This window comes from Phoca vitulina, unplaced genomic scaffold, assembly GCF_004348235.1.
Source record: "Phoca vitulina isolate PV1807 unplaced genomic scaffold, GSC_HSeal_1.0 scaffold27, whole genome shotgun sequence".
Lineage (NCBI taxonomy): Eukaryota > Metazoa > Chordata > Mammalia > Carnivora > Phocidae > Phoca > Phoca vitulina.
In genome coordinates, this window is record NW_022589730.1 from 21,599,187 (window position 1) to 21,622,539 (window position 23,353).

The 23,353-nt window shown below is 37.1% G+C and overlaps 1 protein-coding gene across 3 annotated transcripts in view; it reads right to left on the reverse strand.

Annotated features, from left to right (window-relative positions):
• The window catches only part of DCC (DCC netrin 1 receptor), a 1,149,203-nt gene that overhangs the window by 578,060 nt on the left and 547,790 nt on the right, over positions 1-23,353 (reverse strand). For all 3 annotated transcript variants that reach the window (XM_032422885.1, XM_032422886.1, XM_032422884.1), the window contains exons 4-5: positions 21,737-21,887; positions 20,172-20,308 (exon numbers count right to left, since the gene is read on the reverse strand). In XM_032422885.1, coding sequence (XP_032278776.1) covers positions 20,172-20,308; positions 21,737-21,887 — 288 coding nt within the window. The remainder of the gene's footprint in view (positions 1-20,171; positions 20,309-21,736; positions 21,888-23,353) is intronic.

Genomic DNA, 23,353 nt, shown 5'->3' on the forward strand with positions numbered 1-23,353 from the left:
ATGAATAGCATATTATGCTGTAAGGCAGCGCTGCCTTCCATGGCTACGTTAGGAGATGGGGTTGTCGAGCCATATATGAAATGGCCTTTGATCTAGTCTGCAGCCTGGTGGTTCTCCTGTATCAGAATCACCCATGGGAACACAGAATTTTGGTCTCCTTCCGCTACAGTTTCTTTTTCAGTAGATTTGGGCTGGAAAACAAGATTTTGAATTTCTAACATATTCCCAGGTGATGTTGCTGTTGCTGGTCCAGAAATCATATTTTAATCACCATTGCTATCAGCCTTCCCCCTTCCTTCCTTCCCTCTTTCTTTCTTTCCTACCTTCCTTCCTTCCTTCCTTTTCTTCTTTCCTCCATCCTTCTCTCCTTCCTTCCCTCCCTTCTTCCCGTCTGTCCTTTTTCAATATATTTCCTAACTCCTACTCCTTCACCTGTGATTTACCAATGCTTTCCACATGCTCTTGCTTATAAAGTGCTCACAGAAAAAACTGAGTCTTCTCCTCTTACTGCTTCAGATCATGATTGTGCCTCTTAGGCTTCGCCCTTTATTATCAGCAATCACATAGCCAGTTTGGGATACAGAACCAGTGTTGAGGGTTCCGGTCCTTAGAGATTCTGTCTTTAATGGTTGGACTTACAGAACTCAGGACATCAAGACATCATTTATCATGAAGTATGGACAATTCCACAGCCCTTTCTAACACTCTTCTGTCCCTTCTCAGTCTTCCAAAATATCACTCTCATCTTGAGAAGGCAAATAGTTTTTCCAGTAATCCACATTACCAAGGAAGCACCCCTGCTTCCGTCAGTTTTTTCCTTCCTTGTATAAAGTGAGATGGAAAATGGTATTCACCAGAATCAAGTTGTTATGGCTATTTAAAACCCAGGCTTTGTTGTCAAGCTCTGATATTCTCTAACCATCACAACCTAGTCCTCTAAAAAAATTACTAATAACAACACAGAGAAAGTCCTCCTGTTTTTCTGAATGTTAAAAAAAAGTAAGAATAAAGGAGAAACATTCATTCTTTTCTCAAAGAACTTACATTTTAACTGTAAATATATGTATGGGTCTTGTGTAAATGACACAGAAAATGCTTTCACACATCAATTAAAAGATCATAATGAGGGGCACCTGGGTGCTCAGTTGGTTAAGCGTCCAACTCTTGGTTTTGGCTCAGGTTATGATCTCAGGGTCATGAGATCAAGCCCCGTTATCAGGCTCCATACTGAGCATGGAGCCTGCTTAAGATTCTCTCTCTCCCCCCCACTCTTTCTGCCCTTCCCCCCAAAAAAGATCATAATGATATAAACAGAGATCACAAACATTTGTATTATTTGTACACTAAACTAACAGCTGCACTTTGCATGTATTGCACTAAATATCAAACAATGCATTTACATGTTACCTTCTATGTCTATCAGTGAACAATTACAATACTTAAATGGACATAATTAAGTACACACAATTATTACAGCAGGTAGGATGAAAAATCAAAAGCAAATGACCCCAACAATTTTAGATAAATAAAATTTATATGGCACCAAAATACCCACATCAATGAGATCCAATGGGGAAAGGCAGAAGAAACGATGGCATTCTAAATTCCCCACAAAACATTCAGATTTTGGAAGTACTGATTTACGTAACAACTGTTTTTATCAATTTAGTGAACTGTCTGTAAAATGTGCAGCAGCGTTTCTATCTTCTGAATTACTACAAAAATTAAAGCAAACAAAAAATCTACACAGTAGAAGATAATATGCAAAGAAAATACCAAAATGGTATTAAAATGAAAGTCAGAGGTATAAAATACGACAGAGGAGATGATCATAACAGCAATAATAACTTGAATGCTTACTCTGTGCCAGGAATTCTACTATGTTTTAAATCTACTATCTAAGTCTTCATACGATTTTATAATATAGTTAGCAAACAGTGCCAGTATTCAAATTCAGACTATATTTGTTTCAAATATCTCATGAGAATAAACTGTGATGACAATGAATATGGTAAGTGAAATCTGCCTTGGAAAAGGCAAAATTTTTTAAGTCTTTTTTTTTAAATTATATTTATTTATTTGAGAGAGAGAGACAGAGACAGAGATAGCAAGAGAGAGAGCACAAGTGGGGAGGAAAAGGAGAAGCAGGCTCCCTGCTGAGCAGGGAGCCCAATGTGGGGCTCAATCCCAGAACCATGGAATCATGACCTGAGCTGAAGGCAGACACTTAACTCACTGAGCCACCCAGGCACCCCTAGAAAAGGCAAAACATTTCAAACTGGGTAGATATGAACAAACACAGGAGACACCTACATGACATTAAAAGACACACCTACAACAGCTCTACACACTAAACAGAATAGTATTAAGACATATAAAAGACATTAGAAATAAAATGGAGTATTAATAGATATAATGTAGATTTATAAAACTACTTAGTTTCATGAGTGTAGTAAATGTGAATACTAAAACCAAATTTAAAAAGAAAACAAAATAAGTGCATATTTAAAACTCATCATGCATATAAAGCAAAAATCCTATATACTGGTAAACTGAATTTCACAGAATGTTAATATTCTAGCATCTACAGAGTGGCAAAATCCTACAGTCAGTAAATACTTGTAAAAATTGGAAAAAAAAACAAAAAAGTATAAACCTATATAGAGAATTAGAGTAGTAAAATATTAATAGTAGTTATCTTTGGATAATAAAGCTATGTGCGTTTTTTTGTCTACTAGTCCATATATTTTTTTTAAGATTTTATGTATTTATTTGAGAGAGAGTGAGAGAGAGAGGGAGAGAGAGAGAGAGAAAGAACAGGGGGAGCAGCAGAGGGAGAGGGAGAAGCAGACTCCCCGCTGAGCAGGAAGCCCGACATGGCGCTCAATCCTGGGACTCCAGTATCATGACCTGGGCTGAAGGTAGACGCCTAACCAACTGAGCCACCCAGGTGCCCCAGCTACTCCATATTTTTTAAAGATTTTATTTATTTGAGAGCATGTGAGCAAGCACGAGCAGGGGGAGGAGCAGAGAAAGAGGGAGAAGCAGGCTCCCCCACTGAGCAGGAAGCCCTAAGTGTGGCTCAATCCCAGGACCCTGAGATCATGACCCAAGCTTAAGGCAGACGCTTAACTGACTGAGCCACCCAGGCACCCTACTACTCTGTATTTTCAAATGTATCTGCAGTTAATGCATACATGTCTTTCATAATGCATATATGTCTTTCATAATGACAAAACAGATTTTATTTTAAAAGAAAGCAAATATAAGTATATACATGTGTATACTTATATGTGAGTATGAGTGTGCATGCATATATACATACATGTATACATACATGTTAAAGATTATTTTAAAACTCTAATACTGCAGCGGTCACTTATTCCTGGACTTTGCATTTCATGAGGACAGATAATGTCTTTTTTAAACATTAAGGAAATATCCAGAATAATCTAAAAGCTTCCCTTTTATAAACCATTTTGAATCTCATCTTTCATAAATATTAATTTGTGTGTTCCTCATTATCTTTCCAGTTTGTGACCTCTTTTTTTAAGATTTTATTTATTTGAGAGAGAAAGCAAGCAAGAGCGCACAAGCAGGGGGAGCAGCAGAGGGAGAGGGAGAAGCAGGCTCCCTGCTGAGCACGGAGCGCAAAGCGGGTTTCGATCCCAGGACCCTGGGGTCATGACCTGAGCTGAAGGCAGATTTTTAATGGACTGAGCCACCCAAGCGCCCCCAATTTGCAAACTCTTTTGTGGGGAATAACACCAATACATTTACCACCAGGTGTATAAAGAAATCCTACACTTTCTTTTTTTTTTTTTTGTCCTAAAATTACCTTCAAGCTTCAAGAGAGTTCTCCTAGGCATAGTATTCTTGAATTTGTTGAACATGTCCATGCTCCACTTACTAATACCCTTCATGGACATGAATTTGATTGTGTCCGTTTTCACCCATCATTGTTCTGAACTGAAAATTTCTCATCCAGTCTTACTATTTCATTCCTTTGATCATTTCCATTAACCTTTCAGGCTGTTCTCACTGTTTTATGGCCTTAATGGAATGCACTGAATCAAACTATGAACTCTACCCCAAGTACAAAAACATTACTATTTCTGTTCAAAGACTTAACAAAATTACATAGTACTGTGTTTTCAATTTTATCATGGTTATCTCTGGCATTCAGTTGACTTTTTGAACTGCTACTCTACACTGGATGGGCTTCAAGAAATAGTTGACATAGACTAGATATCTTTTTTTCTAAACACAAGTTTAAGAGAGAGAGAGTAATCCCTTTTATCAACATAGTTTGGATTATACTTCCCCAAATACATTACCTTCTACTTTCCACACCTGAAATTTGTCAACTATTATTTGGCCTATTCACACAGCATTACACAACGTTCTTGGAGGACCCATCCATCTCACCAGTTTTGAACCCCATCTGCAAACTTACAGATCGGTCTCAGTACAGTCATACAGCCTACCTTCCTCCCCAGGCCCACATTCTTCCAGTTGCTAACATTGGAGCTATGGTGGAGTATATTTTTACTTTTGGCTTAGTCCAACCTCATGCTCTGATACTAGTCCTGTATACCAGAGGGGAATTTCAAGAACTTGAGCAATTGCTACAGGTGAGAAGATCATGTTCACCTGGATGCTTCCTAGCCCCACTTGGACTTCCCCCTGTTCTATACCTTGACTACTCTTCCTTAGGACCAAGCCCTTCCCTCATACTCCAATTTTAACAATAGGTCTCTGTCTTTGTATGTGGTCTGCTCACCCTACTTTTGTTGGTTTGGTTTGGTTTTTAAATAGAATGCTTTGCCTTACTCTTGTTGCTTCCTTTGCTAACTGCCAGGTCAGCCTTCCTTTTCCAAAAGCAGTGGTTAAGAATCACCTGAAAGGCCTATCAAGCTATAGCTTCTTGGCCCCAACTCTAGAGATTCTGATTCAGTACGACCAGTAGGCCAGGGCAAGGCCAACAAATCTGCATTTCTAACAGGCTCACAAAGGATGCCAATGCTGCTTGCCTGGAGACACAACTTCCATGATTTCCATTTATTTTTTGCTTGCCAGAGGCACCCCTTGATGACCCACCCATCCGACCAGCTCACTTGGGTTGTCTTGATGAGCTTTCCTACATCTCAGGACCCTATTCCTTCCTCTGATCACTGTATGAGGAAGGTAAACAATTTCAATTCTAATTCTGCTTCTTGAAATGATGATGCTGCTGATGATGATGACAATGACAATGAGCCTCAATTTCCTCATCTTTAAGATAGAGATAAAATAGTACCTCCCTTATAGATTTCTGAAGCTATTAAATGAGAAAGCACAGCACTTTGCATGATGCCTGGCACATAATGGGTGCTCAGTAAATGGGGGTTATGAGGCCATCAATGCAGATGATGATCGCAGCATATCATTAATTCAATAGACTGATTGATTAGTTTGGGGGAACATAATAGTGAGCAAAACAGATAAGGATTCTGTCCCCGGTGGAGACAGAAACAGTGAATGAGTACACAGATAATAACAGATTATAATAATTATTACCAAGAAAAAAAAAAGGACAAAGTAACTGGGAGAGGATGATTTCATCAGAATGGACAAGGGCAAACCCCATAAGAAGGTGGCATTCGCAATTCGATCTAAGCAAGAGCAGCCACCTGATGAACTGGAGGAAGAGAATTGCAGACATGGGGAACTGCCCAAAGAAATGTTTTGAGACTGGAAATTGGTTTGTTCAATGAAAAGGCAGCCGGCCACATCAGGGGAACCTAATAAACAGAGGTAGAATGCGCTGAAATTAGAAAAGAAGTAAACACACGCTACATCCCACAGAGACTGGTAGGGTGTGTTAAGGAGTTTTTAGTTTGGTCTAGGAAAAACACAAAGACTTTGAGGGTTTTAATTTCTAAGAAGGGGCATCCTACATTCTGATTAACATGTGAACAAGATCATTCTGGGTAAGAATGGGTTGCAGTAAGGCAAAACTGGAAGACAGATAGGAGGTTCTAGGTCTGGTCTAGGCAACAGGTGAGAGTAGCTGGATTTAGGGTGAGGGAAGTCAGAATGGAGAGAAGTGGGTAAATTTTTTTTTTAAGATTTTATTTATTTATTTGACAGAGAGAGCACAAGCAGGGGGAGCAGCAGGCAGAGGGAGAGGGAGAAGCAGGCTCCCCACTGAGCAGGGAGCCCAATGTGGGGCTCAATCCCAGGACCCTGAGATCACAACCTGAACCAAAGGCAGACGCCTAACTGACTGAGCCACCCAGGTGTCCCAAGAAGTGGGTGAATTTTAAATACATCCTGGAGGTTGAACTGTCACAGATTTAATTCAAAGTATAAGGAAAAGAGGACTCAAAACTAATGACTGGGTTTGATATATTGCAACACTGAGGCTATATTCATTAAACCAAACTCTCTTTACTGATTTTGACAGTTCTTATATGTATTGTATACGTGAATGATAAATATGCCTTCTTATCCGAAGCTAATTTAATTGTGAATACTTATTTTCTGGGTGATTTTCCTAATAACTTACAAAGGTGACATTTTTCATAGTCTTTGGTAAAGTGTAAATAATGGTGGCATACACTTCCTAAGCTCCCTCCAGAAAGCTTGTAATATTTTTAGCTCAAATTAGTTTTTAAATAATACTAGCTAATATTTATTTAATGCTTCATATGTACCAGACCTTGATTCATGCCCAAATCACTAGACTTTGCAGGCCACCCAAACTGGCAAAATTTAGTCATCTCACTAAGATCACTCAAATCTCCATTTCTACAACTTTGGTTCAGCGATCCTATGTGTTTATGATAAATTGTACTGCCTTACTTTAAGGTCCACTGTTCTCAGAATCACCTCTAGTATGTTCCTTTATCACAGTTTCTTTCTCCTTGAGCTTTTCTGAAATGTCAGGAGATGGCAAGAACTATGCAATTGACAACATAAGATCTGAACGACACCTCCTAATCTGAGTTTGAATAATCAAGGAGAATGCATGTTAATGTAGAGACACCTGTTGTTCATACCAGTAATGAAGACAACACCACTTACTGAATGTCTGCTCTGTTCCAGGCACTGTCCTGGAGTTGCACCGAACATGCATCATTTTGCTTACTCTACCCTCCATCAGAACTCTACAGGCTAGATGTCCTGGCCCATTGCACAGACAGTGTTAGACATGGAGTGAGGTGTTCATAACCACTACCCCCAGTGGCACCCTCAAGCCTAAACTGGAACCGGTTGGAGGAGCAGAAAGGGGAACAAGATGGTAGATAGAAGGAGCAGGTGTGGATGGAAGGAAAGATGAGAGTCATAATCACACAAATGCTCCTGCTTTTGGGGGATGTACTATAAATTGTCTACACAATGTTCAGCCAAAAAAAAGAGAAACAAGCAGTTTGCAATGGAAGTAAAAAATGAGAACTAACTTGCTCCTCTGTTTACATGGAACAGAGTGAAGAGGTGTTGAGGAGAAAAACTCACTCAGTGATATCTTCTTCTGAGGCCAGAATTACATTTATTATTATTTTATTATTGTTTTAAAAATCAAACAAGGAAAATGCCCCTGCTATGACTTTCCCTTCCTACATATATCTACATAATGACCCTGTGTCATCTTAATTCCCTAGGTATTTCACAAGCTAAATTATCATTCCAAAGGAAAAACAGTATTATGTGCACAATCCCCACATCTATCTGGCTAACCATCCTTTAAAAATCGCACACACACACACATCCCCACACACAATCCCCCCAGCTCATTTGAAATTTCTTTTGTTTTCATGCACTGTAAATTGGCGATAAAGTGTTATTACTGAGCATTTGGCAGTTGGATTCACTAACTACTTTTTGAATGTCAGTAATAATATACCAAGGGAAAACTGAATTATATAATGTAATCACTTGGGCTAATTATTTTCTTTGCTGGTCCTCTAAAGAAGCAATGGATAAGAATTCACAAATATCACATTTATTTTTCTTAGCAGGAGAGGAGCACTGGTCTGTGATTAAAGTGGCATCACGATGCTTCTTACAGAATGTGTAATGGGTCTGAACTGCAAGGATAAAAAAACAGGTACATCTATTAACTGTAGTAAAAATCCCCTTTTAATTGGGTAGGCAGTTTCCATAGAAATGTATACAGTAAGTGGCCATTACATATAGGCCAAAGTGGTAGAGCTTTATTGCTGATAGCAGGAGATTCTTCACCTGAAGCTCTCCTTCAGTCTCCAAATATAAGAAAAAAAATTTCAACCTTAGAGCCTTTCCTAATTGCACATAGCATTTCCCAAACATGAGCCTGTTAGAGATTCTAAGAAGTCCTGTAGTATGTACCCATTTAAGTTAACTTTGTTTGATCCAACATTTTCCAAATTTAGGTAATCACAGATGATTTTTTGTTTTGTCTCATTTTGTTTCTTCGTTTTTTTTAAAGGAATACCTAATAATACACATACAGCTTGGGGAATGTTGGTGAACAAGAATGTTTAGCCTTCATCTTTACTAGATGTCTCACTTGATTGCACAGTTGTTGCATCTTTAACTTCATCCATTTTATTCATACCAAACTTGTACCCCAAATGTGTTTTGCAAGGAATAACTACCGAAATGTTGCTATTTCTATTTAGAATAGCACAATTCCTATTACTATTGCATAGAAACAGCTTTTCTGAACAATAAGAATATGGGTAAAATGAGAAAGAACTCTTGGAGTCTGAGGATTATATACACAGATTTTTTTTTTTTTTTTTTGTCACAAGAAGGACTTAATGAAACTTTTTTTTCACATACTGAAATTTGATATTCAGGATGAAAATCCAAATTGAATTCTGAGAGAGGAAAAATGTACATTTCTTACATATTTCTTAAATGCTTAATTCGTGCCAACTAGCATGCAAGACACTGGGGAAATGACAATGACTAACATACAACCCCTCCCCCTTGGGAAACTGCCTAACCAACATGTTAAATATTAATCACAGAATTAGCAAGAAATTATGGAAACACAGGGAAGGGAGAGGAGTTGCCACACGGGTGTACCTGATGTCAGATCCAACGATTAAAAAACCTTGTGCCTATGTGACACAGCATTGGTTTAAAAGAACCACAAGCACACAAAAAAATCAGTCTTTGTGAACTCAAAGGTTTTCACCCAGATGGCCAGTGACCTCAGTACCTCCTCTGTGTGGCATTCCATTTAGCTTGTTCCTATGAAAGTGGTATACCATACCCCACACACATATGCCCGTAAAAAGCCATTACAACTCAATAATAAAAAGACAAATAACCCAATTTAAAATGGGCAAAGGATCTGAAAAGACATTTCGTCAAGAAAGATATCCAAATGGTGACTAAATCCATAAAAACATACTCAACATCATTAGTCATTAGGGAAATGCAAATCGAACTCACAATGAGATACCACTTCACACTCATGAGACTAGTTAGAATAAAAAAAAAAAGTTAGCTAATAACAAGTATTGATAAGGATGTAGAGAAATAGAAATACCCATGCATTGCTGGTAGGAATGTAAAACTGTATAGTCTCTTTGGAAAACATCTGGTAGTTCCTCAAATGATTGAACACAGAATTATCATATGACTCAGTGGTTCCATTCCTAGGTATAGATTCAAGATAAGTGAAAATATAGATCCACATAAAAACCTGTACATAAATGCTTATACAGAATTACTAATAATAGACAAAAGTAGAGACGATCCCATTGCCCATCATTGCCCTGATGAATAAATAAAACATGGTATATCTATACAATGGAATATTATTTGGCCATAAGAAAAAATGAACTACTGATATACAGTACACTAAGGTTGAACCTTGAAAACATTATACTGAGCTAAAGAAACCAGTCACAAAACACAACATATTCTATGATTCTATTTTTGTAAAATGTCCATAATAGAAGAATCTACAGAGACAGAAAGTAGACTGGTGGTTGCTTAGGGCTGTTGTAAGGTAGAGGGGAAAGGGAGAATAAGAGGATAGGGGAATGACAGTTAAAGGGTACAAGGTTTGTTTTGAGGTGATGAAGCTGTCCTAAAATTCACTGTGGTCAGATATGGTTGCAAACATCTATGATTGTCCTGAAACCAGTAAATTGTACAGTTTAAATGTGAAGTTGTCTAGTATGTGAATTATAGTGGATGGTATCTCAGTAAAGCTGTTTTACAGCATTAGGCAAGAAACTTATTGCATTTTCAATAGACATTTGTTGAATAAGTGATAAGTAAATCAACAAATGTATAGATCAAACTCCAAATGCTTTACTTGAATAGAGTCCGCCATTGAATGACATGTTTTCAAGCCGGTGCTTTTTGCCCTTAGGCACACTGCCACCACGTGGTGGAAGGAGCCTTGGTCTTATGGTACAAGTTTCAGGAGTATGAACACAGGTATACTCTGGTGGTTTCCTGCTCAAATATACCAGATCATACTAAAGATAAGTCCACACCTTAGTATGTAAAACGTCACTAAAAGGATTATATTTAGATATATGAAATAATAAATCAGAAATAAGTAAAAGTCCTTGGAAAGTATAGAAAGAAATGTCATGCTTTGCTCTTTAGCCTTTCAAAACTGGCAAGCACAACTGATGCTAACTCTTGCTAACTTTAATTAAAACACTCCTGTCTAATTTAGTTTCAGTCCTATAACAGTCAAACTCCTGGGATAATGTGTACTTTGGGTACTTCAGGACAACTTTGGCATATAGCACGTCCTTTTGGGCAGCTTTCCACCACTGTCAGCAGTTCTCCTTCTAAACCACAGATGGTCAATTCACCTTGCTGAGACTGTTAGGGCTAATTAAAATCATAGCCTTAGATTGCCTTTTTAATGTTCTGAATTAGTGCATAGCCTTCATCTTACCCTCTGGAGCCTCTACTTCCTTCCTCATCTTTCTGAGAAAGAAGAAAAAAAAAGTTAGATCCACAGCCATCTCAAGGATAAACACACACAAAAAAAAAACTGTTCAAATTGGTTTCTCCAATGAAAGAGGGAAGGAGAGGAGAGATCCACATAGTAGGTCTTTAAATAAATATCTGTGTAATGAATAAATAAATCCTGTCACGAATTCAACTAGTATTTCTTTTTTTTTTTTTTTTTAAAGATTTTTATTTATTTGACAGAGAGAGACACAGCGAGAGAAGGAACACAAGCAGGGGAAGCAGGAGAGGGAGAAGCAGGCCTCCCGCGGAGCAGGGAGCCTGATGCGGGGCTCGATCCCAGGACCCTGAGATCATGACCCAAACCAAAGGCAGACGCCTAATGACTGAGCCACCCAGGCGCCCCTCAACTAGTATTTCCATAGACAGTATAACTGCAATTGTCATACCAAATCATTTTACACTAACAGCCCAGACATACCATCTTTCTTCTTCTAATACATACATGCATGCAACAGAATCTCCAAAACATTAGTTTGGATAGAACTTTTGCATACTGGGCGCCTGGGTGGCTCAGTTGGTTAAGCGACTGCCTTCAGCTCAGGTCATGATCCCGGAGTCCCTGGATCGAGGCCCACATCTGGCTCCCTGCTCAGCGGGGAGCCTGCTTCTCCCTCTGACCCTCTCTCCTCTCATGCTCTCTCTCACTCTCTCTCTCTCTCAAATAAAAAAAAAAAAAGAGCTTTTGCATACTCTTACGATGGCTGTGATTTCAGGTGAGAAAAGTAATTATAATAAGAAATCAACATAGTTATAGGAAGGAACAGCAAATAGATGATTTTGATTTTTTTAAAATTTAATTCTGTCTTATATTATGCATTTTTATCATACATTTAGGATCATACCCCTACATGAAAAAAAAAAAAAAAAAACAACAAAACTCTTAACTAATTTCATTATGATCCATTTGGCAATTACCCTGTGAAAGATAATGAATATAAATTTACCTAAGGCACTGCTTTTATGGCTATGACCAAAAAATATCACTGCTAATGAAGGACAATTATAGAGAGACATGAAATTTAAGGACTGTTACTTGGGGGAACCAGTGATGTAGTAAATTCAGGAGAACTCCATTCAAAGCGTTACACATTGTAATAGAGGTGTTAAATATTATCTTTATTAAAATATTTTATGATAACTATTTTCTGTTTGTAGCTAAGAACCTAAGCCAAAAACCCAACATCAGTGATCCAACAGCAAATTTGTAAAGGAGGCAACTGAATACCTTAATGGAGGTGGATGTGCCAGTTACTGTCCAAACAAATGGATGGGTCAGTTCCCGACCTGACCCATTATACATGTTCAGAAAGTAGCAACATATCCAATATGTTTCAGGAAAAAACACAAAAAATGATAAAACTAAAGCATATGCAAAAAATAAAAGGATGCAAAGCCTTATCAATTTTTAATTATTATATTTCCTTCCATTACTAGACACATCTGAGAGTTGATGGAATGTGAACATCTGCATGCTTATTGTAGTAAATTGAATTTATAGAGCATATCTAAGAACTGAGTTAAAAAAACAGAAAACATATTTTCTTCATAGTGAATGATATATTTATTATTAAAATTGGGACAGATCATTCAAAATTATAGGGCCTAAAATGTTAGTAGTACCTTATCTTTATAAATTACTAAATAAGAAGATGATGATACTAAAGAGAAAAATAAACAAGGGGACATTTAGATCTTCGAACTACACATAACCTAGTGTATAAACAGAGAAATGCCTTTTGATTCATTGCTCTTGTAAGAGGGACATATTTTTCACATTCTTGGAAATTTGAGATTGTCAGTACATATGTAAGAAATGTTGGTAATATACGTCTCTATAAAACTAATCAAGAATCATTTTAACAGTATAATCCACAGTACAGCTACTCTTTCTGTGGTTATATTCATCTGCTCAGGCTGCTGTAACAAAATATCACCACAGACTCGGTGGCTTAGGCAACAGAAACCTATTTTTTCCCAGTTATGGAGTCTGGAAGTTTTTGTTTTGTTTTTTGGTTTTTGGTTTTTTTTGAGTCTGGAAGTTTAAGACGAAGGTGGCAGCAGGGTTGATTTCTGGTGAGACATCTCTCCTTGGCTTGGAGATGATGCCTTCTCTCTGTGTCCCCACATACACCATTTTCTGCATGATTGCACTGAGAGAGAGAATGCTCAGATGCCCCTTCCTCTTCTTATAAAGATGCCATTCCTATTAGATTAGGGCCCCATTCTTAGGATTTCATTGAACCTTAATTACCTCCTTAATTAAAAGTCCTATCTCCAAATGCAGTCACATTAGTAGTGATAAGGCTTCAATGTATGAATTTGGGGGAAAACAATTCAGTCCATAACAATGTTCTATAAAAACACATGAGTCTCCATAAAGAGCTTATAAAATATTTTGATAGAAAGCTAGATAACTTATATACAATGTACGTGTAATTGTATTTCTTATGTTTAAAATTCAGATGAGCCAGAGAACAAACCAAGGCTTTGAGTGGCCAAGGCTAACAAGACAATGGCGTCTGTTTTTGCTCACAGTCTAGCTGGGAAGAAAGCATGGATGGCAGGCTATAGGGACACAGAGGAAGCTAAAAAAGTATAAAATGCTTCACAAATTTGGACGCTATCCTTGTGCCACAAACCTAATATTTGTCTATGTTTCTTGAGATTACTGCCAAAAATTTTTCTGTGCATCATTAGGACATCATTATATGATTCTTCCAGGATTCATGAGAATTATGGAGGGACCAGTTGTTGCTTTGTAAATGTTACAGGTGAGTAAAACTGGGTATGGAGAGGGTACATAGGATGTTTTAATATTTGTGGCATTTTGTTGTTTCCTTTTTGCTTAATTTTTGTAACTATGCTTTAGGCTTCTGCTGAAGTCTAGAAGAGCACCTTATATTCCTTTCTTTCCCACAGCACCCAAAGCCATGCCTCCTCTTCTGGAAGCCTTCTCTCCCAAATTTCACACCTAAGCAATCATCAAGCCCTACGAGGAAGTAATTATCATCCTTTACAAATGAAGGGATTGAGGATCAGTGAGTTAAATAGTTGGCCAAGATGAAAGAGCTAGTAAGCCACAACCCAAAAACAAAACCAATGTCTTTCCACTGCCCTTAAGATAAAAACCTGACAACATGAGCAAACCATTCAGGATTTATACCATTTTTCCAGTTCCCTATCAGTTTCCCATTGGACCCATACTCTTCAGTCACATGAGATTACTTCCCGTTCCCAATCCCTTGCTTATCCCAAACCTTTGCCCATTTCCTTCCTTTCCCAGAATCTCTCTCCTCACCCCTCCTCCCAACCCCTGACTCCCTTCCTTCATCTTCCTTGAACTGTTTATTCGGGGCCCCTCACCTCCCTCTTTCCCAACTTTTCTTTGGCTCTTCTATTTCTTGTCTGTTTACCTAACTAGTCTCTGAAGTCAAGACTGGTGCCATATGCATCTTTCTGTGCCCAAAGACTGCCTGGCCGAGTACGAAAGATGTACTCAAGTGCCGGCTGCTGTGTCAGCGCGGATGCTGTGGATTGGTTGTGTATCTGGGCCTAGAAACCATACTTGATTAGTTCACTATATACCCAGCCATATTTTTTATTATTCTTAAGCATTTTCAGAAGAAAGTGAGCTACTGATGGGACTTTCCTGTCCCAGTATGCTACAAAATGATAGTTTTTAACAGGGGTTTTTAACTTCTTCTATAAATCCTAATCTGCTGTCTTCTTAACTTGCTTTTAAGATGATTTTTCTAAAACTTTCTGAATAGGTTGGTCTATTATCTATTTGCAGAATCAGTACATTATGCAATGGTTGAGGTAACCATATGCATTTAAAAGAATATGAGAAGGCATTGTGAAGAGAAATTTTCTTAGAAATAGGAAATATATGTGCATTATACACATATATGGTATGTATATGCATGTACGTATACATGTACATATATGTATAAATGCCTGTATATATATTATAGACATTAAAATATAATTTAATACTCTGAACCCACTGCCACTGGGCTTAAAGAACATTATCTGTGTGCGCTGGACATGCTCTAGGCCAGTAGAGAGCCATTCTGAACACATTGCAAGAGGGTGACCCATGGATCCCTGTCCCTTAAGGAAAAGTCTCAGGCAGGCAAAACACCTGCCTCAAAGGACTTCTTTTTAGAGGTGTTTTCTTGGGAGAAATATAAACTCAAACACCACATGAAGTGATGTGTGCTACTCGTGGGGGCGGGAGAAAAAGATATGGAGAACTCTTAGATTTTGTTAAAGGTTTTCAATTATGTGCAAAGTACTGACCTAGCAGACTTATTTGTGTCTACAAAGCCAGACTGTACCAATTCTAGCCAACATTTCTCTAGACAGTTGATAAGGCAAATAATTGAGAAAACCTACACACTAATGTAAGTTTTTAATAGTATATTTTTTATATTGCTGCAGACTGCTTTTATTTTTTTTAATTTCAAAAATGGACATAACTAAAATTTTATTTAGGAATGCATGTAATGTGATAAAGCTATAAAGAAAAGTAAGGAATGGTAAACACAAACTTCAGGGTAATGGTTACCTCTGGGGTGGAGAGGGAAGGGGATGAGTTTGGGGAGGAGCACACGGAGTTATGTTCTATTTCTTAAACTGGATGGTGGTACATGGCTTCTCATTTTATTATTGAAACTGTAAATATATACACTTTAAGATAGAATGTATTTTATAGTTTAGAAACTTCTAAAAATCAGAACCTTCCACCTAATCAGCCCAAACCTTTAGTTGATTTGACTTAATTTTTTTTATTTTTGAAATTATTTTTTATTATTATGTTCAATTAGCCAGCATATAGTACATCATTAGGTTTTGATGTAGTGTTCAACGAGTCATTAGTTGTGTATAACACCCAGTGCTCATCAGACTGCTTTTAAAAAAATTCTAGAATCTAGAAAGTTCAAAACTTTGTCACCAACGTTAGACCTAATGGCTTCTCCTCAAGAGTGAACTTTCTACCCATCTCTTGTGTGTGCATGGGCAATGTTAAGAGTTCGTCCAAGGCTGGGCACTTCCTTGGTTAAAGATCAAGAAATTTTTTTAAACTATGCATTTATGCATTGATCCAGACATCGGATCGGTCTAGACCTAAGTCAGGGGCCAATCTCCTGAATGTTTATTAAGGGCAATTATAATTTCTGAGCCAAAAAGCTGGTTATTTAGAAAATAATAATGGTCAGAATATGATTCTTCAGTTCATTTAAAAAAAAAAAACAGTTTGAAAAAAATCATCACGGCATGTGTGATTTAAACAGAATGTAAGCTGGCAACAGTAGTCAGAAAACTTCCTTCTGCAACCCCCTTTTCAGCATCTCTTCCTGCCAACACTTCTTTAGGTTCTATCTTTCATGAGAGCAAAGACTATCAACTCTTCATATCTTCACAGAGTCCATGTTAACATGCAAAATGGAGGGAAAAAAAAAAAACTTACTCTGAAGGCAGGCAATTGATTGTATGAATTTGTAATAATACTACAAGCCCATTGAAGCCAGACTTTAAACCTTTTGTAGCCTTCCCAGAACCTAGTGCAGTACATATACTCAAATACATCCACCAGTACTATATTGATGAATATTTTAAGAGATCAGAAACATTAACATAAATGGTTATGATTAAGAACACACTTATTTATTTATTTATAGTTCATGTACTTTAGACAAGTTTTCCTTAGTCTTGTCTAAACAGATTTCCCCAAGAAGTTTAACTATTATGGAACTTTCAATATTCACTTTATAGTGTAAATGCTTTAAATTATATTTAATGTTCATTAACTCTGAAACTCTTGAGGAAGACCACAGAATTTCTCTTGTTGTATATAAAATGGTATCACTTGAAAAGTCTGTTAGTTCCTGCAGGTTCACATTCAAAGCCAGTCTAAGTGTAAGGACGGACCAAAAAAGGCAAAACAAAAGTGTCATAAAATGCATGATTAAAACTTATGAGCACAAGCTTGAATTTCTTGTGGAATTTTATCTTATGAAGAATTTTTGTTATGGTTAAATCCTTAAAATTAATGAAAAGTATTTGAATAACACTGATAATGAAGTTCTTTCCTCCCCATCTTTTTTTTTTTTAAGATTTTATTTATTTATTTATTTATTTATTTATTTATTTATTTGAGAGACAGAGAGAGAACTCACAAGTGGGAGGGAGGGGCAGAGGGAGAGGGAGAAGCAGGCTCCCTGCTGAGCAGGGAGCCCGATGTGGGACTCGATCCCAGGACCCTGGGGTCATGACTTGAGCAAAAGGCAGACACTTAACCAACTGAGCCACCCAGGTGCTCCCCCATCCCATCTTTTAAGAAAAAGTAATAAATTACATTTTCCATATAAACCCAGTCCTGTAGGATGAGCTTAACTTTACATTAGAATAGTCAAAGAATATATCAAAGATTTCATTATATCAACATTCATTTTAAAGCCTGGGTAGAATACTTAAAACAGTATTATGATCATTTCCTGAATTAAATCATGCCTTTTATAATAGTTACAGATCATACTAGATATGTGGAAGATCTTTAAAATGTATACCCAGTTACCAAGAGAATTAAATAAAAAACAAGACATAAACACAACTCTATCTATATTTTTAAATTAATAATTCTTCTAATTTACACATTCAACATATAATCTAAAATGAAATTTTTGGAAATAGGGTGATTCATTTATAATGAAAATGTGAATCTAACAACAACAAAGCCAGCAGCTATATGGAAAAATACTTGGTATCCTATACAAAATATAAAATAAAAACAAAAAACCAGAAATAACAAAATACATACACACAGAGACTATACAGAATAGTTACTATTCTTCCTATATTAATAGTTCCTGCAAATCAACAAAATAAAGATAAATATTTTAATAAATGTATAAAGGTAAAAAAGATTGACAGCTAACTCACAAAATATAAAATGCAAATGTCCAGTAAAACTATAAAAATAAATCTAAATTTAATAAGGGTGAAAATTAGAACAAAGAGAGTCCACTTTATAAAATTGTTAGGCAAATATTGGTAGAGAGAAATGTATTCTTTTTTTTATTACTCATTTATTTAAGAGAGAGAGAGCACGAGTGGAGGGGAGAGGCAGAGAGAGAGGGAGAGGCAGAGGGAGAAGCAGACTCCCAACCTAGCAGGGAGCCCAATGCAGGGCTGGATCCCAAGACCCTGGGATCATGACCTGAGCCAAAAGCAGATGCTTAACCCACTGAGCCACCCAGGCACCCTGAGAGAAATGTATTCTTTTGGAGACAGGCAATTCTTGCACTGCTGGTGTGAGTATAAACATTGTTGTGATACTTTTCCTTAGCATATAAGCAAATAAATGACAAAGATACAGAATAATCATCTCAGTGCTTTTGTTGTTTGTGTGTGCTTTTTTTTTTTTTTTTTAAGATTTCATTTATTTATTTGACAGAGAGAGACACAGTGAGAGAGGGAACACAAGCAGGGGGAGTGGGAGAGGGAGAAGCAGGCTCCCCGCCGAGCAGGGAGCCGGACGTGGGGCTCGATCCCAGGACCCTGGGATCATGACCTGAGCCGAAGGCAGAAGCTTAATGACTGAGTCACCCAGGCGCCCCTGTATGTGCTTTTTTAAGTAGAATCTGGAAACAAGACAATGCTTAACAATAAAGAACTGGAGAACATACACATGCTCACAGGAACACACAGAAGAAGATGCTATGGATGTTAATATATGTGCATATATGGATATTCCTATATATATTTCTTGGCTAAGTTACTCAGAAATCATAATTTATGTACAATTGGCTTAGATATCAATGAAGCATCATGTGTCCAAATATTGTGTATTAATTTGATATAAAATTTGACCTCATATATTTGCAATTAGAAGTTTACCCACGATCACTATAAATTCTAGGTAATTCTATAACTGCATTTGCCTTATGATCAGTGGTATACATTACAAAATAATTTCTATATAGTCATTCTGTGTTGCTGTACTTTGATGTTATAAATGTAAAAGTTCTTTGTTTCACCAAAAACTTTCATATAAAATGACTATATTAAATTGCTACCATCTTAAAGACAAGAATGCTACCTCTAAAACCAAAGAATTAAAGTCCTTTTTCTATTCTTAGTTTAATATTTATGGTTTGATCAAAGAACAAACAACTCCATTGTCTCACCCATCACATACATTATTACCCTATCTGAAGATGAAAGCATTTTCTGAATAAACTTTAAAGCCAAAAAGTAAAATGGATAGCATAATACTATTATGGTACAGGTTAGCAGATATAATCAGCATTCCATACCTTTTCATTTCTACTGAATAATTTTTAAAGAGCTTATGACTTTTCCTGTACTCTTTACAAGGTGAAAAGACTTATTCCAGAGGGAAAAATCCAAAGACTGGTAAACAATTGTTTGTTGTTGCTGTTACAGGAAAAAGCAATTGGAATTCAAATGGTAAAGCACTTTCTTTAAATTACATGATTCAAGTGAAACTGACTAAAAAAAAAATCTGGGGTAGATGATAAAATATGTGTTTGAGTACCTACCACATATAATAATTATTAATTTACCAAGGTACGTGGTGACCCTGTCTTTCTGAATAATATGTACCATCCACCCCCCTTAAATTTTTAAAATTAGATTCTTTCTATGTGTTTTCCTTAGATATATTTGATTTTATTGGTTCACCCTCAGCATAACATCTACAGTATTTCCATATTAACAAAACAATCTTACCAAGACATTTGAATTTAATGTCAGGAACCCTGTCTGTCATCTCAAATGATATCTGACTTTTCCACTCAAGCGCATATTGTTTATATAATTTCTCTCATTCACGCCTATTGGAATCTCTCATTTGTTATTTAACTCATTTGCTGTTTAACACGTTTGTTAAATAATAATTTTTCATAGATTTCAGTTGTATCATTGGAATAATTAGCCCAAAGAGTGCTGCGTCTAGATTTTAGTCAATGAACAAGTATTCAAACACTGCTTTTAACCCCTTTGCAATTAATCAAAATAAAGTAAGGACATGTATGGAATATTGGGACTTTGCAATTTCATACTAATAAACACAGGAGGCAATTCAAGGATAAGCATTTAAAGTGTCACGGTCATGTATTTTGAAAAGGACAGTGTAAACTAATCTCGAGCCTTTGACTTACCCAAGACTGTGAGTTCTGCAGAGGCACTAATATTCTCATTTTTATATGTAACAATGCAGGTGTAAGTTCCACTATCATCATCTGTCACATTGGAGATAAGCAAGTTGCTTCCACCCAATAAGGAATACTTTTTGGACCTGTAAGACATAGGCATATACAGTTAGAGAGTAGATTAATGTACGGATACATACATGTATACCAGGCAAGGTACTCAGAGGTTTAAATAAACTCCACAAAAGATCAAATTATAAAATTAGAAAAAAACCTCTATTTTGGGGGCCTAGGTAACATCACATTTATTGATCAAAAATTCACTCAAGATAAACCACTCCCACTGGAAGGCTATGTGCAGTGATCAAAGAAATTAAACAGATTAAACTTGGGCCCAAGCTTAGTACTGGAAAGAAACTTACAGATAATCTGGTGCAATTCTCTCATTTTGGATTTGAGGACCACAAGCTCCAGAGAAGTGATTCCCCATAGTGGAAGTCAATGTCTTGTGTCCTGACATCTGATTTAGTACAAAGCCACATTTCATACTGTACCAAGAATGTCTGGCTACATTCAGAGAACATGTTTTGACATGCTAAAGCTGCAACCAGATTTCTCACACGCTTTAATATTCTCAGAAGTATTGTGACATCATACCATACAGTGTTGTTATATAAATAGAGAGGGGAGATGAAATTTAAAGATTTAAGTTATTGTCTGTGAACCTATCTCATCATAGAAAACAAATGTGTTAAAAAGGAGTACACCAGACCTCCAAATCAACAAAATTAATTTCTTAAGTGAAATCCATTTAATCAAAATGTTTCAGGCTAAGTGTTCCATTCTATTAAGAGTTTACTTTCTAACTATGCCTTAATATGAACATCTAATAATTCAAAGCCAGCCATGTTCTCCTTTTGCCTTATCTTAAATAATTGTTATATCTGGAGTGTGAAAGATATAACTGCAGCTGAAAAAATTGCACAGACCCTATAATGACATGCTATATATTACAATTCAGAAAACTTTAATTTCCTGGGGTGCCTGGGTGGCGCAGTCAGTTAAGCATCTGCCTTCGGCTCAAGTCATGATCCCAGGGTCCTGGGATCAAGCCCCACATCGGGTTCTCTGCTCATTGGGCAGCCTGCTTCACCCTCTCCCTCTGCCTGCCACTCTACTTGTGCTCGCTCTCTCTCTCTCTGCCAAATAAATAAATAAAATCTTTAAAAAATAAAAAAGAAAACTTTAATTTCTTAATAAATATTTCACTCTCTATACCACTTCCTTAGGATGAGATCCTCCAAATTATCTTCGCTGAATAGTTTTTGGACAGGGCATTTTCAACAGCAACCCTGGCTTTCTAAATTTCTTTTCTGAATTGATCTCATAGATTTTGACTCTGTTCCCCATCTCTTTATCGCATTAGGTAAATGTCTTTCATATATTGTATAATGTCAAGGAATGCAGGGGAAAAATCAATTATCATCAAAAACTAGTATTTCTAGGTACCTATATCAAATTAGAGAAAGGGAAACAGTGATGTATACTTCACAAAAGTCTTCAATTTGTGATACCTGAGTTGGATGACTTCTTCTCCCCTTAACCAGGTAAAACTCGGGGGAGGATAGCCAGAAACACAACACTCCAGGATGGCATCTTTTCCTTCAATGGCTACCACATTGGACGGTCTTTGCAGAAAATATAGCTGCCTATGCAGCCCTGGGTCTGTGGAAAGAAAACACAGGATCACATCTTTTATGAAAAACACTGTAAAGATAAATTATGTAGCTTGAACCATTTTTCTCCTTAATAAGACACTCTGATAGAGAAGAAGAAAAACTGGAAATTACGAGTGAAACTTATAAACTAGACTCCTAAATGGTTTTTCCATCCCTAGTTTCTAGGATCATGATAGAATATTCTTAGCTGTTGATGACATCATGGTATAAGGCAACAGACAGAAGCTTGAGCTGACAAGCAATCGTGTGGGCTGCAGGACTTGTGGACTTCTCATTATAGAACAAGACAATATGATGAGTAATTTCTCTAAACATTATCTCCTGTAACTTTCTTAAAGATTTTATTTATTTGACAGTGAGAGATACAACGAGAGAGGGAACACAAGCAGGGGGAGTGGGAGAGGAAGAAGCAGGCTTTCCAAGGAGCAGGGAGCCCAATGTGGGGCTCGATCCCAGGACCCCAGGATCATGACCTGAGCCGAAGGCAGACACTTAACGACTGAGCCACCCAGGCGCCCCTCTCCTGTAACTTTCTGATATGTTCAATTTGTCTGCCACTAATATCTATTCGACTTCCTTCTGCTTTGTCTATTGCTTCTGTGGCTGTTAGAACTGTGTTAAATAACAACATACAAGTATTGAGAAGGTAGAATGTAGAAGGTACTGAAAAAAAGTATCTGCTGTCTTCAAAAATAGACCTTACATTAAATTTTGTTTTATATAATAGTAAGTTAGGCTGTTTCTAAGCCTTCTGTTTATTTTAAATTTTTAACAACATTCCAAAGAGTTTGCCCCTAGAGCTGAGACTATGTAGATGAAGAGCTCCTGCATCCTCCTACCTCACTCAATGCATTTTCTAGTTCTATGGAACCAACATTATTCATTTTACTTCTTTCTTTTTTTCTTTCTTTCTTTCTTTCTTTTTCTTCCTTCCTTCCTTCCTTCCTTCCTTCCTTTCTTTCACAGAGAAAGAGAGAACAAGTGAGGGGAGGGGGCAGAGGAAGAGAGAAAATCCCAAGCAGGCTCCATGCTCAGTGCAGAGCCTAACACGGGGCTCCATCTCAGGATCCTGAGATCAAGACCAGAGCCGAAATCAAGAGTTGGATGCTTAACTGACTAAGCGACCCAGGTGCCCCAACATTATTCATTTTTACTAGCAGGTAACTAAAACAGTGTCTTTTCAACCTAAAGACTCATTCCATTCACCTTAGAACTAAGTTTGTTCCAAAGTTGCTAAAATTGTATCAGGTGGAATAAGCAAAAAGAATTATAAAATCCTGGTGCAACATCAAGAGAAAACTCTGTGAGAGTTAAGAGCTTCTCTTCCACCCCCCCCACATATATTTCACTCCTAAAGCCTGGGACACACCAACACCAGTCTATGGTTAGGATATCCCAGCCATGGTGATACCCTCTGACCCGCTTGCTCACTAAACTTCTATCACTCAAAGT